This window comes from Panulirus ornatus, chromosome 55 (assembly GCF_036320965.1).
Source record: "Panulirus ornatus isolate Po-2019 chromosome 55, ASM3632096v1, whole genome shotgun sequence".
NCBI classification, from domain to species: Eukaryota; Metazoa; Arthropoda; class Malacostraca; order Decapoda; family Palinuridae; genus Panulirus; species Panulirus ornatus.
The window spans coordinates 26019890-26039478 of record NC_092278.1 but is presented as its reverse complement, the minus strand read 5'-3'; the positions used below and the strand labels follow the sequence as shown (position 1 = coordinate 26039478).

General features: G+C 42.5%; 1 protein-coding gene across 2 annotated transcripts in view; it reads right to left on the bottom strand.

Annotated features, from left to right (window-relative positions):
- The window catches only part of Lam (Lamin), an 87646-nt gene that overhangs the window by 48685 nt on the left and 19372 nt on the right, over positions 1-19589 (bottom strand). For both annotated transcript variants that reach the window (XM_071693278.1, XM_071693277.1), the window contains exon 2: positions 5913-6045. In XM_071693278.1, coding sequence (XP_071549379.1) covers positions 5913-6045 — 133 coding nt within the window. The remainder of the gene's footprint in view (positions 1-5912; positions 6046-19589) is intronic.

Here is a 19589-nt window from a genome sequence, read left to right as displayed (position 1 = left end):
TTCTTGCCAGTTACCACTGTTATAATGTTGAGAGAGAGAGAGAGAGAGAGAGAGAGAGAGAGAGAGAGAGAGAGAGAGAGAGAGAGAGGAGAGGAGGGAGGGAGGGAGGGAGGGAGGGAGGGAGAGAGAGAGAGGGAGGGAGAGAGAGGGGGGGAGAGAGAGAGAGAGAGAGAGAGGGAGAGAGAGAGAGGGAGAGAGAGAGAGAGGAGAGAGAGAGAGAGAGAGAGAGAGAGAGAGAGAGAGAGAGAGAGAGAGAGAGAGAGAGAGAGAGAGAGAGAGAGACTGAAAATCAGTTAAATACTTTACTAGGATTTGCATTAAATTTCCATGATAAACAGCTATTTTATAAACCTGTAGATCTCAAAATAATCTGTGGTTTCGGTGCATTACACATGAGAATTGAGAGAATGAATGTGAGCAGATGTAGTCTTTGTTCATCTATTCTTGGCACTACTTCACTAACATGGGAAAGAGCGATCAAGTATAAAAGAGGAAAAAGAAAAACATGTCAGAATGTCTGCTTTAGCCTTCCATATTTTGTGTGGAGGTTATGGAATTTCTACTTGTTCATAAAATATACATAGAATAGCTATTCAAACTTAATTCTATCATTGTACATGCCATCTACAGGATGACAAATTTGCTCTTTTTTCATTATGGAAATCAACTTTCTGAGAAATCAACAATTATCTGGGAATTTTTGTGCCAGACTAAAAACCTACCCTCTTCTGATAATGAGAAATATCAAACAGCTAAATCATTTCATGCTGGATAACTGACGCTCCAAATGGAACCAGCCAAAAATCTAATGACAGAAAAAGAGGTGGGGAATGTAAAAACAATTTTCATATTTGCTGGCTCTTTCCCACATTAGCAAAATAGTGCCAGAAAGACAAAAAATGCCTCAATCACTCACGTTCATTTTCTAGTTATGTGTAATTCATCAAAGAGCTTCAACTCCCTATCAAACTTTCAGTGGTTTCACCAACTGCTTCATAAGCCACCACATGCCACTGACAGCATGTCACTTCCCAGTGTACCACATCACTCTAAATCACTCTTCTGCATGTTCAGGCTCAGAGCACTCAAAATCATTTTCACCACATCCTTCAAACTCTAATCTGGTATCACCATTTTCTTTCTCTCTTCCGCTTCTGCAACACATATCCTCTTTGTCAACCTCTTCACTCATTCCTTCTGTGTATCCAGACCTTTCAGCACACCCTCTTCAGCTAATTCATCAACACTTCTTATTACCATCTCTCTTACCCTTTTATTACTTAATTGATCAAACCTCCTTCTGCCACTCAGTGTCCTCAGGCATTTAATTTCCACATGTCCAATTTCCTCTACAGATTCTCTTTCATAGCCAATGCCTTGTAATCAAACAATATTGTTGGGAGTACTATATTTTCAAATATACCCATTTTCACAGAAACATCAACAAGATTATTCAGATTTCTTGAATAAAATTTGAGTACAGTGAGCACTACCATAAAAGATATCCATTTCAGCACTTCACTATTGCAAGAGAAATGAATTAACTATTTTAAGGTAACAATTAAAATTTCAACCTTTGAAAAATGAAAAGCAAGCTGTTTATCAACTTCTTAAAAGTGATATTCCTCAACACATATGATTTCTCAAAGTCCAGATACCAGGCCAAATCAATTATCTAAATTTACTTCAACAATATTCAAGTTACATGTTATAAACAGGAACCGTTTATATATTTGATGATATGATAGGCATATGATAGAGTTGATAGAGATGCTCTGTGGAAGGTACTAAGAATATATGATGTGGGTGGCAAGTTGTCAGAAGCAGTGAAAAGTTTTTATTGAGGATGTAAGGCATGTGTACGTGTAGGAAGAGAGGAAAGTGATTGGTTCTCAGTGAATGTAGGTTTACAGCAGGGGTGTGTGATGTCTCCATGGTTGTTTAATTTGTTTATGGATGGGGTTGTTAGGGAGGTGAATGCAAGAGTTTTGGAAAGAGGGGCAAGTATGCAGTCTGTTGGGGATGAGAGAGCTTGGGAAGTGAGTCAGTTGTTGTTCGCTGATGATACAGCACTGGTGGCTGATTCGTGTGAGAAACTGCAGAAGCTGGTGACTGACTTTGGTAAAGTGTGTGAAAGAAGAAAGCTGAGAGTAAATGTGAATAAGAGCAAGGTTATTAGGTACAGTAGGGTTGAGGGTCAAGTCAATTGGGAGGTAAGTTTGAATGGAGAAAAACTGGAGGAAGTAAAGTGTTTTAGATACCTGGGAGTGGATCTGGCAGAGGATGGAACCATGGAAGCGGAAGTGAATCATAGGGTGGGGGAGGGGGCGAAAATCCTGGGAGCCTTGAAGAATGTGTGGAAGTCGAGAACATTATCTCCGAAAGCAAAAATGGCTATGTTTGAAGGTATAGTGGTTCCAACAATGTTGTATGGTTGCGAGGCATGGGCTATGGATAGAGTTGTGTGCAGGAGGGTGGATGTGCTGGAAATGAGATGTTTGAGGACAATATGTGGTGTGAGGTGGTTTGATCGAGTAAGTAATGTAAGGGTAAGAGAGATGTGTGGAAATAAGAAGAGCGTGGTTGAGAGAGCAGAAGAGGGTGTTTTGAAATGGTTTGGGCACATGGAGAGAATGAGTGAGGAAAGATTGACCAAGAGGATATATGTGTCGGAGGTGGAGGGAACGAGGAGAAGTGGGAGACCAAATTGGAGGTGGAAAGATGGAGTGAGAAAGATTTTGAGTGATCGATGCCTGAACATGCAGGAGGGTGAAAGGTGGGCAAGGAATAGAGTGAAGTGGATCGATGTGGTATACCTGGGTCGACGTGCTGTCAATGGATTGAATCAGGGCATGTGAAGCGTCTGGGGTAAACCATGGAAAGTTCTGTGGGGCCTGGATGCGGAAAGGGAGCTGTGGTTTCGGGCATTATTGCATGACAGCTAGAGACTGAGTGTGAACGAATGAGGCCTTTGTTGTCTTTTCCTAGCTCTTCCTCGCACACATGAGGGGGGAGGGGGATGTTATTCCATGTGTGGCGAGGTGGCGATGGGAATGAATAAAGGCAGACAGTGTGAATTGTGTGCATGGGTATATATATGTATATGTCTGTGTGTGTATATATATGTGTACATTGAGATGTATGGGTATGTATATTTGCATATGGGGATGTGTATGTTTATACATGTGTATGGGGTTGGGTTGGGCCATTTCTTTCGTCTGTTTCCTTGCGCTACCTCGCAAACACGGGAGACAGCGACAAAGGAAAATAAAAATAAAAAAAATATAATAAAATAGTGAATTCTGGACCCAAGCCTGAGCTTTTGAGACATCATGTTCACAACACCTTTACAAACCTGATAAAATCCTCCCTGATGAAGCTGAGCAACCATACTTAATGCTATAAGGATTTTCCTTCAGTACTTCATCATTCTAGGGTTGGCTGTGCACTGAAGTCTTCCTAAATCTTGTTCTATGAAGAGGTGAAATTCAAACCATCTTGCCTTGCCACCTACTCCTCAAAACTAAAACCCTTTTTCTTTTTTGACACCAGACTCTCCATTTATAAAATAAGAAGCTTTTATACTGAAACAGTAGTTAATATTCATATACAGGGCTAATCACTAACTAAAAATAAAAAAATAAATAGAGGGCAAAACAAATAAGTCTGCTATAAATGATCATCTATGGCTGTATGACAACCCTGTAAGAGATAAGGTTTCAACAGCCGTGAATTCACAAAAGGGAACTCTTGATAAAACAGGTACTTGGATTAAGTACACATATCCAAGACAGACCAAATGTGACAAAAGCCTAAATGATAGGTAAAGGTAAATAATATCCTGAGCAGGACCATAATCAATTACTACAAATCATTACTTATAAGCAATATCTTATTTGAATTCATCACCCTCCCCACCAAACACAAAAAGGAAATGTGATTATCACTATCACTCCAGCTTTGATGAAATAAACTAATATCAATGAATATCTCTTCACTTCACCTCATAACCCACCACATCATGATCATGTTTTACACACATCATCAGTACCATGCATTTATTAATATCCTAACTAAACATCCCTACTAATTCAAACCCTTAAAGCATGCTAGTAATACCATAAAGAAATACAAGACTAGCTCTCTCTCATGCACGTTTTCATTTGCATAAAGGTAAATCAAATGCACAAACTCATGGCTCACAAATATGTATGGCCAAGTTTCATTACGTGATGATGTGAACACAATCTTCTACAGTATTACAATAATTTGTAACCACTAAACGAACTTTGCTAACTTGATATTTCATCAAGGATATTCATATCTCCATCCCCCCCTCACATACTCCCCATGAGTTATATCCCCATCCCTCCTCCAATACTACCCATGAATTATATCTCCATCCCTCCTCCTGTATCCCTCATATACATAATTACAACATATCTCTAAGGCATACTGCAGAATGGTTACTTTTTAAGCACTCATTACATTCACGAGCTGTTCTGTATAAAGTCCTTTATCTACAAATCAAAAATCAATCTCTTTATTCATAAAAACCGTACTGAAAAAAGTCAATCTCTTTATTCATAAAAACCATACTGAAATTCATCATGAGAAATATTAACCAGTCATTTCCATATGCAGTGTAATAGTTCTTAAATCTAAATTTGTAATAAAATAACTTGTTTCACAGAAACCAGTCATCATTCTAGACACACTGTACAGTTACACTTTAACACAGGCCACATTTCTGTTGTTAATAATTTGTTCCAAATGTACCAAGTTGGAAACAGAACAGTACTTGAGGTTAGCTGGGGGATACCAACAAAAACTGATGATACCAGGGAGAAAATTGACAGTACCTTTTTTAAATTTTGACATTATGCTGTATAACAAAATGCTGCAGCATTTGTAAATATGAAACAAGTAATAAACAAAAAAGGAACTTCAATAGTGTAACCATATGTGATAATTTCGCTATAGACATTATTAATTTTGATCACACACCTATGTGCACCACTTCAGAGGAAATGCGTCAAAACCTTCCAGCCAAGAGCTTTATATCCTTAGGGTTCTTTGTCAAAAGATACTTTTGCATCCCTTCTGAATGTGGTACCATAAACTTGCTGCAGAGCAAATATATTCTAATACTGGTGTAAGATTATAGTACTGGATGGAGGTAACCAAGATTATCCTTATTGTACACTAATTATCAAATATCTTGGTGGCATCTGGCTGTGACTATACCTCAATACCTACATTCTAAGGTAACAGTATTAGATATATATGAATATTCCCAATACATTACTATTCCCTGCACAAATCTAAAAGATGACTATGCTGGCAACAAGAATAGGCTAACGGTTTATAAATTCTATGATTCCAGCAATAATCTCTTTCTTCTACCAGCATCAGTAATCATATATGAAATATAAAGCAGAGGTTGATCAAGGTATAAGAAATTTGCCTGGAAGGTAAATGAGTGCTACTTTCCCTACAGTGTTAGACTTTGGAACTATTTAAATTGTCACATCTTTTCAAACAAGTATAATCTAGCCATATCAAAAGGGCATATTCTATACACTTGAAAATATTCAAACTGTTCTTTTCTCCTGAAATATGGAGAGGAAGGGGAGAGGAGTCTTAACATTTTCTCTGAGGCTATAATACTTGCAAGATATATATCTCTCACAATACATTTTTTTCTTTGATGATCGATGCCCTTCATGAATGCATGTATTCAAAAGCACCAAGAATCAGCAGTCTTTTTTGTATCATCTGTAAAAAGTACGTTATTTTTTCATGTGACATCAAAGAGTGTTTAAGCTCTCACTATTGACCACACAATCTATACAACTTTATGATCTACATCAAGTAAAAACTTTAATCTATGCATCATAACAACAACTCACCCTGAGTTCAGCAAGAAGTTTTTTTCTCTCAGCTTCTGAAGTGTTAAGCTTGGTGGTGAGGTCTGCTACTTGACCTTCTGCAGCAGCAAGAACCTTTTCTGTTGCAGCCAGATCATGCTCCTTCTTTAGCAGCCTTTAGGGGGAAAACTGGATCAATGTACATTATATAACTTAAAAAGTCTGCTTAAGGCTCAAAATTATCAACAATAAAGACAGCATTGTTACAGACAACAACAGCAGTAACTTTACTAATACAGTATTAAAATGATAAAAATATAAATAATACCAAAGATAATAAGAAGACAGAAGAAGGATTCAAACGGGAAGTGCCCATCCTCCTAGAAGGCACAGATTGGGGTGACTGAATGTGTGTGGATGTAACCAAGATGAGAAGAAAGGAGATAGGTAGTATGTTTGAGGAAAGAAAACTGTCTAAGTGAGACAAAGCACAAGGGTAAAGGGGAAGAATGGTTTGGGAAAGTCTTGGGAGTAAAGTCAGGAGTTGGTGAGAGGACAAGTGTTTTGGGAGCAGCTGAGTGAGTGTGTAGACAGCTTAGATGCACAAGACTAGGTTTTAGTGATGGGTGATTTAAATGCAAAGGTAAGTAATGTGGCAGTTGAGAGTATACCTGGTGTAAATGGGGTATTCACTGTTGTAAATGGAAATGGTGAGGAGCTTGTGGAGTTGTGTGCTGAAAAAAAAGAATGGTGATTGGGAATATCTGGTTTAAAATGATTATTCATTTATGTATTCATTATACTTTGACACTGTCTCCTGCGTTAAGGAGGTAGCGCAAGGAAACAGATGAAAGGATGGCCCAACCCACCGACACATCCATGCATATACATACACACCCACACATGCATATATACATACCTATACATTTCAACGTATACATAGATATACATACACACCCATATACATATATACACATGTACATAATCTTTTTTTTTTTTCAAAAAAAAAGGAACAGAGAAAGGGGACAGGTGAGGATATTCCCTCAAAGGCCCAGTCCTCTGTTCTTAATGCTACCTTGCTAATGCGGGAAATGACGAATCGTATGAAAGAAAGAACATAAATCACACTTGCTGCCTTTATTCATTCCTGTCACCACCCCACCAAACATGAAATGACTATCCCCTCCCCCCACACACACGCGAGGTAGCACTAGGAAAAGACAACAAAGGCCACATTCGTCCACACTCAGTCTATAGTTGTCAAGTATAATGCACCAAAACCACATCCAGGCCCCACAAAACTTTCCATGGTTTACCCCAGATGCTTCACATGCCCTGATTCAGTCCATTGACAGCATATCCACCCCAGTATACCACATCCTTCCAATTCACTCTATTCCTTGCACACCTTTCACCCTCTGCATGTTCAGGCCCCAATTGCTCAAAATCTTTTTCACTCCATCTTTCCACCTATAATTTGGCCTCCCACTTCTCGTTCCCTCCACCTCTGACACATATATCCTCTTGGTCAATCTTTCCTCACTCATTCTCTTCGTGTGACCAAACCATTTCAAAAAACCGTCTTCTACTCTCTCAACCACACTCTCTTTATTACCACACATCTCTCTTACCCTTTCATTACTTACTGGATCAAACCACCTCAAACCACATATTGTCCTCAAACATCTCATTTCCAGCACATACACCCTCCTCCCACAACCCTATCTATAGCCCACACCTCGCAACCATATAACATTTTTGGAACCACTATTCCTTTAAACATACCCATATTTCCCTTCCGAGATACAGTTCTCGCCTTCCACACATTTTTTAACGCTCCCAGAACTTTAGCCCCCTCCCCCACCCTGTGACTCACTTCCACTTCCATGGTTCCATCCGCTGCCAAATCCACTCCCAGATATCTAAAACACTTCACTTCCTCCAGTTTTTCTCCATTCAAACTTACCTCCCAACTGACTTGTCCCTCAACTTACTGTACCTAATAACCTTGCTCTTATTCACATCTACTCTCAGCTTTCTTCTTTCACACACTTTACCAAACTCAGTCACCAGCTTCTGCAGTTTCTCACCCGAATCAGCCACCAGCGCTGTATCATCAGTGAAGAACAACTGACTCACTTCCCAAGCCCACTCATCCACAAAGACTGCATGCCTGCCCCTCTCTCCAAAACTCTTGCATTCACCTCCCTAAAAACCCCATCCATAAACAAATTAAACAACCATGGAGACATTACACACCCCTGCTGCAAACCGACTCACTGAGAACCAATCACTTTCCTCTCTTCCTTCTCATTCACATGCCTTACATCCTCGATAAAAACTTTTCACTGCTTCTAGGAACTTGCCTCCCACACCATACATTCTTAATACCTTACACAGGGGATCTCTATCAACACTTTCATATGCCTTCTCCAGATCCATAAATGCTACAAACAAATCCATTTTTTTCACTAGGTATTTCTCACATACATTCTTCAAAGCAAACACCTGATCCACACATCCCCTACCACTTCTGAAACCACACTGCTCGTCCCCAATCTGATGCTATATACATGCCTTCACCCTCTCAATCAGTACCCTCCCACATAATTTCCCAGGAATACTCAACAAACTTATACCTCTGTAATTTGAGCAATCACCTTTATCCCCTTTGCCTCTATACAATGGCACTATACATGCATTCCACCAATCCTCAGGCACTTCACCATAAGCCATGCATATATTGAATATCCTTACCAACCAGTCAACAATACAGTCACCCCCTTTAATAATAAATTTCACTGCAATACCATCAAAACCTGCCACCTTGCCAGGTTTCATTACCTCTTCTCTGTTTACCAAATCATTCTCCCTAACCCCTCTCATTTCGCACACCATCTCGACCAAAACACCCTATATCTGCTACTCTATCATCTAACACATTCAACAAACCTTCAAAATACTCACTCCATCCTCTCATCACCATTACTTGTTATTCTTCAAATAACAAGTTCACCAATGTTCCCATTTGTTCCCTTGTCTTATGCAAGTTATTTACCTCCTTCCAAAACATCTTTTTATTCTCCCTAAAATCTAATGATACTCTCTCATCCCAACTCTCATTTGCCCTCTTTTTCACCTCTTGCAACTTTCTCTTGACCTTCTGCCTCTTTCTTTTATACATCTCCCAGTTATATGCACTATTTCTCTGCAAAAATCGTCCAAATGCCTCTCGCTTCTCTTTCACTAATAATCTTACTTCTTCATCCCACCACTCACTACCCTTTCTAATCTGCCCGCCTCCCACGCCTCTCATGCCACAAGCATCTTTTGCGCAAGCAATCACTGCTTCCCCAAATACATCCCATTCCTCCCTCACTCCCCTTACATCCTTTGCTCTCACCTTTTTCCATTCTGCACTCAGTCTCTCCTGGTACTTCCTCACACAAGTCTCCTTCCCAAGCTCACTTACTTTCACCACTCTCTTCACCCCAATATTCTCTCTTCTTTTCTGAAAACTTCTACAAATCTTCACTGCCTCTACAAGATAATCATCAGACATCCCTCTAGTTACACCTCTTAACACATAAACATCCAAAAGTCTCTGTTTCACGCACCTATCAGTTAATACATAATCCAATAACGCTCTCTGGGCATCTCTCCTACTTACATACGTATATCTATTCTTAAACCAGGTATTCCCAATCACCAGTCTTTTTTCAGCACATAAATCTACAAGCTCTTCACCATTTCCATTTACAACACTGAACACACCATGTACACCAATTAATCCCTCAACTAACACACTACTCACCTTTGCATTCAAATCACCCATCATTATAACCCAGTCTCATGCATCAAAACTGCCAACACACTCACTCAGCTTCTCATGATCTTTCTTCTCATGACCAGGTGCATAGGCAACAATAATCACCCATCTCTCTCTATCTACTTCCAGTTTTACCTACATCAATCTAGAGTTTACTTTCTTACACTCTATCACATACTCCCACAGCTGCTTCAAGAGTAGTGCTACTCCTTCCCTTACTCTTGTCCTCTCACCCACCCCTGACTTTACTCCCAAGACATTCCCAAAAAACTCTCCCCCTTTACCCTTGAGCTTCATTTCACTCAAGAGCCAAAACATCCAGGTTCCTTTCTTCAAACATACTAACTATGTCTCCTTTTTTCTCATCTTGGTTACATCCACACACATTCAGACACCACAATCTGAGCCTTCGAGGAAGATGAGCACCTCCCGAGTGACTCCTTCTTCTGTTTCCCCTTTTAGAAAGTTAAAATACAAGGAGGGGAGGATTTCTAACCCCACACTCCCGGCCCCGTTAGTCGCCTTCTACGACACGTGGGGAATGCGTGCAAAATAATCTTTCTCCCCTCCCCCAGGGCTTAAAATATGTCTATTTACTCATTTTATATATTGTATTTTGTCGCTGTCTCCCATGTTAGCGAGGTAACGCAAGGAAACACGAAAAAATGGCCCAACCCACCCACATACACATGTATATACATACACGTCCACAAACGCACATATACATACCCATACATTTCAAAGTAAACATATATATATAAATAAATAAATAAATAAAAAAAATATATTATACTTTGTCACTGTCTCCCGTGTTAGCGAGGTAGCGCAAGGAAACAGACGAAAGAATTGCCCAACCCACCCACATACACATGTATATACATACACGTCCACACATGCACATATACATATCTATACATCTCAACGTATACATATATATACGCACACAGGCATATACATATATACACATGCACATCATTCATACTGCCTGCCCTTATTCATTTCCGTTGCCACCCTGCCACACATACCCAACCTTAGACTCCATATTGACCAAACTGCAAGACCAACCGCGTCTCTCTCACAGAAAGTTATTCATGGGTCGATCATTTCATGGCTTAACAAGAAGAAAACGGCATATGGTTCCTACACTGGCTGGCTCCGGGTTTCAAACTGTACTTGCTATACTTTTGCTTCCAAAAGAAATTTTAGACAACTGAACTCGGCAGGATTTCGAAACCTTCTTAATAAGCACTTGCAAAGATTTTCTGCCGAAGGAGGATAAAGGACAAAACCACAACAGGAAAATGAAGCCAAACATCAAGTTTGCAACTGTAAAGAAAAAAAAAATGTTTATCCAGCTATTCCCTACTTTCTATAGAAATAACTAATATGAACCAGACAGACACGATGAAAGGCGAAAACCACGAAATAACATCTCCAGGAGATTCTTTGAACCGTATATTCCTGGCTAAATGAATAAAGTACTTCTCGTTACGACCATCCAATTAAATAATTTGGAAGATATCAACAGGTTTCTCTAACTCCGGCAACACTTTGGATCGGATGACGTTAAGATTCAACGTCGGCATCATAAGGTAAGAACAACATAGGACAGACCAGCACTAAGGTTAGGTCAAGTCTCACGTTAGCAACAAAATAATACATTATTTTCATATCCAAGGATCAACAAATCTATAGGTAGTAAGCTGGTGAAAGCAACATCTAACTTATATTCTCAACACAATGTCCTCAAAGCAAACCCTCCCATATGTTTTCAATATCCAAATGTTGTTCCCAGCTAAGCTTAGCGTGTTTTGTGAGCAAGCGTATGTGAAGTTGGTGGTGAAAATAGTAACGTTGCCCCACGCATGACCCCCTGCAAGCCACGCACGCTACCCACGGGAACACTTGCTAAACACTACCAATTGTTCCATTATTCTGCTAAATTCGTACAAAATCCCTTATAATGTATAAAAAATAATAATTATTAATTTCACATACGTCTATACATAATTTAACTGACTACCACACCAGAAAAGACTAAATATTTACAAAACTAAACATAATAAATGCTATTTGTTAACACCTTTATGAAACTAAATGAGGCGGCATAACTGACCCCGTATTATGGAACAAACCTACGGAGAAAAATGGTCATTTCATAACTTGCACCCGTGTGTAATAAGTAAGTACGCTACAATACGCTAGATCTACAACATCGACGATATAATATCACCGTAACCAGGGAGGAATTGCAAGTGGGTTGCAGAAAAAAGGCTGTTCTTGCCAGCTAACCTTCCCCCCCGTCCAACCAGCGGCACCGGGGGAACGGATCAACATGAGGTAGGTAGGTAGGTGGGTGGCGGCCCTCACCACTAGGGACCCAGGTAGGTAGGTGGGTGGCGGCCCTCACCACTAGGGACCCAGGTAGGTGGGTGGGTGGCGACCCTCACCACTAGGGACCCAGGTAGGTAGGTGGGTGGCGGCCCTCACCACTAGGGACCCAGGTAGGTAGGTGGGTGGGTGGCGACCCTCACCACTAGGGACCCAGGTAGGTAGGTGGGTGGCGGCCCTCACCACTAGGGACCCAGGTAGGTAGGTGGGTGGCGACCCTCACCACTAGGGACCCAGGTAGGTAGGTGGGTGGCGGCCCTCACCACTAGGGACCCAGGTAGGTGGGTGGGTGGCGACCCTCACCACTAGGGACCCAGGTAGGTAGGTGGGTGGCGGCCCTCACCACTAGGGACCCAGGTAGGTGGGTGGGTGGCGACCCTCACCACTAGGGACCCAGGTAGGTGGGTGGGTGGCGACCCTCACCACTAGGGACCCAGGTAGGTGGGTGGGTGGCGACCCTCACCACTAGGGACCCAGGTAGGTGGGTGGGTGGCGGCCCTCACCACTAGGGACCCAGGTAGGTGGGTGGGTGGCGACCCTCACCACTAGGGACCCAGGTAGGTGGGTGGGTGGCGACCCTCACCACTAGGGACCCAGGTAGGTGGGTGGGTGGCGGCCCTCACCACTAGGGACCCAGGTAGGTGGGTGGGTGGCGGCCCTCACCACTAGGGACCCAGGTAGGTGGGTGGGTGGCGGCCCTCACCACTAGGGACCCAGGTAGGTGGGTGGGTGGCGGCCCTCACCACTAGGGACCCAGGTAGGTGGGTGGGTGGCGACCCTCACCACTAGGGACCCAGGTAGGTGGGTGGGTGGCGACCCTCACCACTAGGGACCCAGGTAGGTGGGTGGGTGGCGACCCTCACCACTAGGGACCCAGGTAGGTGGGTGGGTGGCGGCCCTCACCACTAGGGACCCAGGTAGGTGGGTGGGTGGCGACCCTCACCACTAGGGACCCAGGTAGGTGGGTGGGTGGCGGCCCTCACCACTAGGGACCCAGGTAGGTGGGTGGGTGGCGACCCTCACCACTAGGGACCCAGGTAGGTGGGTGGGTGGCGACCCTCACCACTAGGGACCCAGGTAGGTGGGTGGGTGGCGGCCCTCACCACTAGGGACCCAGGTAGGTGGGTGGGTGGCGACCCTCACCACTAGGGACCCAGGTAGGTGGGTGGGTGGCGGCCCTCACCACTAGGGACCCAGGTAGGTGGGTGGGTGGCGACCCTCACCACTAGGGACCCAGGTAGGTGGGTGGGTGGCGACCCTCACCACTAGGGACCCAGGTAGGTGGGTGGGTGGCGACCCTCACCACTAGGGACCCAGGTAGGTGGGTGGGTGGCGACCCTCACCACTAGGGACCCAGGTAGGTGGGTGGGTGGCGACCCTCACCACTAGGGACCCAGGTAGGTGGGTGGGTGGCGACCCTCACCACTAGGGACCCAGGTAGGTGGGTGGGTGGCGACCCTCACCACTAGGGACCCAGGTAGGTGGGTGGGTGGCGACCCTCACCACTAGGGACCCAGGTAGGTGGGTGGGTGGCGACCCTCACCACTAGGGACCCAGGTAGGTGGGTGGGTGGCGACCCTCACCACTAGGGACCCAGGTAGGTGGGTGGGTGGCGACCCTCACCACTAGGGACCCAGGTAGGTAGGGTGGGTGGCGACCCTCACCACTAGGGACCCAGGTAGGTGGGTGGGTGGCGACCCTCACCACTAGGGACCCAGGTAGGTGGGTGGGTGGCGACCCTCACCACTAGGGACCCAGGTAGGTAGGGTGGGTGGCGACCCTCACCACTAGGACCCAGGTAGGTGGTGGGTGGCGACCCTCACCACTAGGGACCCAGGTAGGTGGGTGGGTGGCGACCCTCACCACTAGGGACCCAGGTAGGTGGGTGGGTGGCGACCCTCACCACTAGGGACCCAGGTAGGTGGGTGGGTGGCGACCCTCACCACTAGGGACCCAGGTAGGTGGGTGGGTGGCGACCCTCACCACTAGGGACCCAGGTAGGTGGGTGGGTGGCGACCCTCACCACTAGGGACCCAGGTAGGTGGGTGGGTGGCGACCCTCACACTAGGGACCCAGGTAGGTAGGGTGGGTGGCGGCCCTCACCACTAGGGACCCAGGTAGGTGGGTGGGTGGCGACCCTCACCACTAGGGACCCAGGTAGGTTGGTGGGTGGCGACCCTCACCACTAGGGACCCAGGTAGGTGGGTGGGTGGCGACCCTCACCACTAGGGACCCAGGTAGGTGGGTGGGTGGCGACCCTCACCACTAGGGACCCAGGTAGGTGGGTGGGTGGCGACCCTCACCACTAGGGACCCAGGTAGGTGGGTGGGTGGCGACCCTCACCACTAGGGACCCAGGTAGGTGGGTGGGTGGCGACCCTCACCACTAGGGACCCAGGTAGGTGGGTGGGTGGCGACCCTCACCACTAGGGACCCAGGTAGGTGGGTGGGTGGCGGCCCTCACCACTAGGGACCCAGGTAGGTAGGTGGGTGGCGACCCTCACCACTAGGGACCCAGGTAGGTGGGTGGGTGGCGACCCTCACCACACCACACGCTATAGTAAACATGGTCTTGGGTACGAGTGACGCAACAGTACCTAATCCGAGCGATGAACTCACGCAGTTTGGTCGGCCTTTATAACTGGTTTTAGAAAATTCGGTCATACATTCAAAATGGATTCTTCATTGGGTGTTAATTCAATTAAACCTGATCAGTTCTAATGAGTGATGTACAAGATATGTAGTTTAAATGCGTTCGAAATTACTTAAGGATTCAGCAATACATCTGCGTATTTCCTGCATAGATTTAAATCTTTCAAATTTTACCTTTCTGTAACGACCTACCAGCAATACCCAATAATACTTTCCTTATAGCGTATCTACATACATATTTACTTTTACGTATGAGAATCTGAATCTAAAATTCATAACCGAATTTGACAAGCCCGACGCTACGGAAACGCTCTATTACTCATAATGTACATAATCACAACATAAGAAAATCTGAAAAACAAAATTCTAAATTTAGTATAAACGTCAATATAACGCGATTAAAGAAAGGACAAAAGATTGTTTGTTTATGTATATATTTCTTCAAGCTACAGTTAAGACTAGGTTTGTCATATGTCACAGCTAGTATTGAAAAAAAAAAATCGTAGGCAAATGTTTTACTGCGATTGAGATAAAGTACTTTTACTTCAGGAGGTTTGTTAACATATGGAATGATTGTAAAACAGCTGATAGCAAAACGATGGATACGTTATAAGTGGACACGTGTCGCTTTAAATCAAAGACTGACAGTATATGGGACTTTTCATTTATCTGAAGTTAATAGGTATTTCTCTACGTATGAAGTAGATACCTCAAATCTTCAGTAACAATCTGAGTTTATAATTTTTTCAAACGTTACAGTCTCAAAAAGGACCAACTGGACTTTTGATGTTTGATATCGGCTGTATAGAAGACAAATGAGCTACCTGAACTAATGGCGGCCATGATGTGGGTAGAGAGGTAGGTAATAAGAGCCGCGGGAGAAAGTCTTCCTCAACAATACCTCCGACACCTTGACCTCACGCCAACGTCTGCGTCAACCCCCCCCCCCCCTTCTCTCTCTCTCTCTCTCTGAAACTTACTTATACTTCCTCCTGCCCTAATCGTACTGCCATATCTTAATAATCCCAAACGTGTTATCAGCCCAACCTTTCTAGCAACAAATCTTGCCAGCCAAGCATGTATGTACGTACATCTTTGTCACATGTACCCAACACAGCTGCATCATCCAAGCTGGTCAGGTTCTTACCACATTTCCCCATTTACCGCCATGTAATTTCTTTTTGGTCACAAGTTACAGCTACTTCTAACACGTTATTAGTGCTATATCCTCCAAACATACGATCTAATCGTATACTGTAAGCAATAAATTTTCTTAAATTTTCGCTTTAAAATTCATAAATCTATAACTTTAGGTCAGCCTGAGGGGTGTTTTCCTTCTTGTATGCACGGGTTGTTGTCCTACTAGACTTATAATACTTTTATGACTTTACATCTACATGATAAGCATTCTGAAATCTGCTACTGAAGTGCCACTTTCAATTACGTAAGAGTTGCGCCTCCATAAGTATACCTGCGATATTTAAAATGACAAGATAAATATACTTTCTACTGTAGTTTTCTAACCCGTGCACACGTTTACCATTAATAACCCTCATGTTCAAAAGATGAATACTCTATAAGCTGAAGAAAATGGAAACTACTTTAAGGACTGTAAATATATTACAATGTTTCGTCGACGTGAAGGGCTAAGGAGGGAGAAGGAATGGTAAAGTTATTACAGCACAAACCACACTCTTGTGATCATACACTCTCCATTACGTAGAAGCACGCAGGCGTTGTAACATAAACTTTCCCAACCGTCTTAATCACTTGCTGTCTAGCAAACACAAACATTCAACACAACCATGAAACACATCCACCCAATACATTCCCACCTTGACATGCTCGCCATCTAATTTCATGTAAAAAAAAAAGAAAAAACACCACTAAATGCCATCCACACACAACCAACCCCAAGTACATATAAAGATCTTACAGTATCCTCAATCTTCAGTAAACTCTACTCACATATCTCTCACCAACAACAAGTTCTGTAATGAAACACTCACCAAGTTCTATAATGAGAAACATTCTAACCAACATTAATTAATGTTCGACAATGTGAAACATACACACTGAAATATCCGGTAAGCAATAAACAAGTAAGCTCCCAACATCCACCATCACAATACACCGTACACGTACGTGTACAGGTTTTCCAGCACAACAAACACGATCATTACAACATATATATGTCAACTTTCTTCATCTTACGATTATGTAACTTTAATAAAGACGACAATGAACAACTTTGACTGTACACTAACATCACAAGACTGTATGTATGGTGGTGGTGGCCGCACCCGCCCTCACCTTCCTGACCCATAAGAACACAAGACTTCCAGCCAGAGAGGGAGGAAGTTATATATAGATCAATCAATATACACAGGCAGATAGAAACATTCATCACAGAAAGTATGATATACACAGATAGATAGAAACATTCATTACAGAAAGTATGATATACACAGATAAAAAGAAACATTCATCACAGAAAGTATGATATACACAGATAAAAAGAAACATTCATCACAGAAAGTATGATATACACAGATAAAAAGAAATATTCATCACAGAAAGTACGACTGAAGATAAGAACCTGGATAGCTTTACTCAATGAACATAACCTCAAAAGGAACGACGACGAACGAATGATTTGGGAATATGCCTGGAGGGGGGGGGGGGGTACTCTCGGTGTGTGGACGTCATCAATATAATGCGAGACATCACACGATCATATGGATATGATCTGATAACGAGAATGGCTGGCTGCAATAAGCAGTCATTAAACAGGTAAATAACTTGTGCATTAAACAAGAACTGGTGGTTGGCAATACTGCAGTCAAAAGATGGGCCATACATTAATATACATGGATCATTAGCGATAAGACTGAACGAACATTACCACGTTATCCAATAAATGATGTGCTTAAGAGATTACACTACCGGATAATATGCATATTACGTTTTAAAATTTTTCATTTTATTTCATTCTATTTGATCTATTTATTTTGGGGGGAAGGGGGGAGGGGAATTATGAAACACGACAACAACTTGTACGGCAGCAAGGAATATGATCACACAAACCCTATACTGGCGTCCACGTAATGACGTCATCAGGCATGGTGCTACTGTGACGTCGTTGGTAACACTATTAGCCAAGCATGGTGGCTACCGTGACGTCATTACTAACAAGTATGATATCCCAAGACGTCATCGGTAACCATCAGTCTGGCATGGTGGCTACTGACGTCATCATTAAGACTGGCATGATGGTTAGTTAACAATGATGAATGATTAACAGTTAAGCATTACTAATAACGTCATTGGCCATAATGAAACTAGCACAATGGTCATGACGGCAATGATCACAACCAACCCGGAACTTCATCGTAATACAACCTGGTAGCTGACAGGTAATAAAAACGGTCACTATATATGATGGTTATCATCATCATGCTTGCAGTAAAAACATCCATCACAATCTGGTGATGGTGGCTGCCAATTATTCCTACAGTAGACTTCAATAATTATTTTTTCCCTCTACAAATAAATATCATAAAATACCCAACTCTCTACCAAATTGTTTCGCGCTATAAATTTCTAATTACGAGAACACAAGTTAATGTTTGACTACGAGAACACATTAATCTTTAATTACAAGATCACATATTAATAATTAACTACGAGAACACGTTAATCTTTAATTACGAGAACACAAGAAAATGTTTAACTACGAGAGCACATATCAATCTCTAATTACAAGAACACATTAATCTTTAACCACGAGAACACAAATCTTTAATTACGAGAACACATGTCAATCTATAACAACGAGAATACATGATAATCTTTAATTACGAGAACACATGTTAATCTTTAACTACAAGAACACCTGTTAATCTTTAACTACAAGAATACATGATAATCTTTAATTACGAGAACACGTTAAACTTTAATTACGGGAACACAAGTTAATCCTTAACTACGAGAATGCATGTTAATTACGAGAAAACATGATAATTACGAGAACGCGTTAATTCAATTACGAGAACACAATCCTTAAGTACGAGAACATGCTAATCCTTAAGTACGAGAACACATGTTAATCCTTAAGTACGAGAACACATGTTAATCCTTAAGTACGAGAACACATGTTAAACCTTAAGTACAAGAGCACATGTTAATCCTTAAGTACTAGAACATGTTAATCCTTAAGTACGAGAACACATGTTAATCCTTAAGTACGAGAACACATTTAATCCTTAAGTACGAGAACACATGTTAATCTTTAAGTACGAGAACATGTCAAACCTTAAGTACGAGAACATATGTTAAACCTTAAGTACGAAAACACGTTTATCCTTAAGTACGAGAACACATGTTAAACCATAAGTACGAGAACACATGCTAAACCTTAAGTACGAGAACACGTTAATCCTTAAGTACGAGAACATATGTTAAACCTTAAATACGAGAACACATGTTAATCCTTAAGTACGAGAACATATGTTAAACCTTAAGCACGAGAACACATGTTAATCCTTAAGTACGAGAACATATGTTAATATTTAGAGTAAAAAGTTCAAACGTAGTCAGGAGAGTAACGGCCACATCAGCGTATTAATTACCCCAACTACTCCATCCATATACAACTACTCCATCCATATACAACTACTCCATCCATATACAACTACTCCATCCATATACAACTACTCCATCCATATACAACTACTCCATCCATATACAACTACTCCATCCATATACAACTACTCCATCCATATACAACTACTCCATCCATATACAACTACTCCATCCATATACAACTACTCCATCCATATACAACTA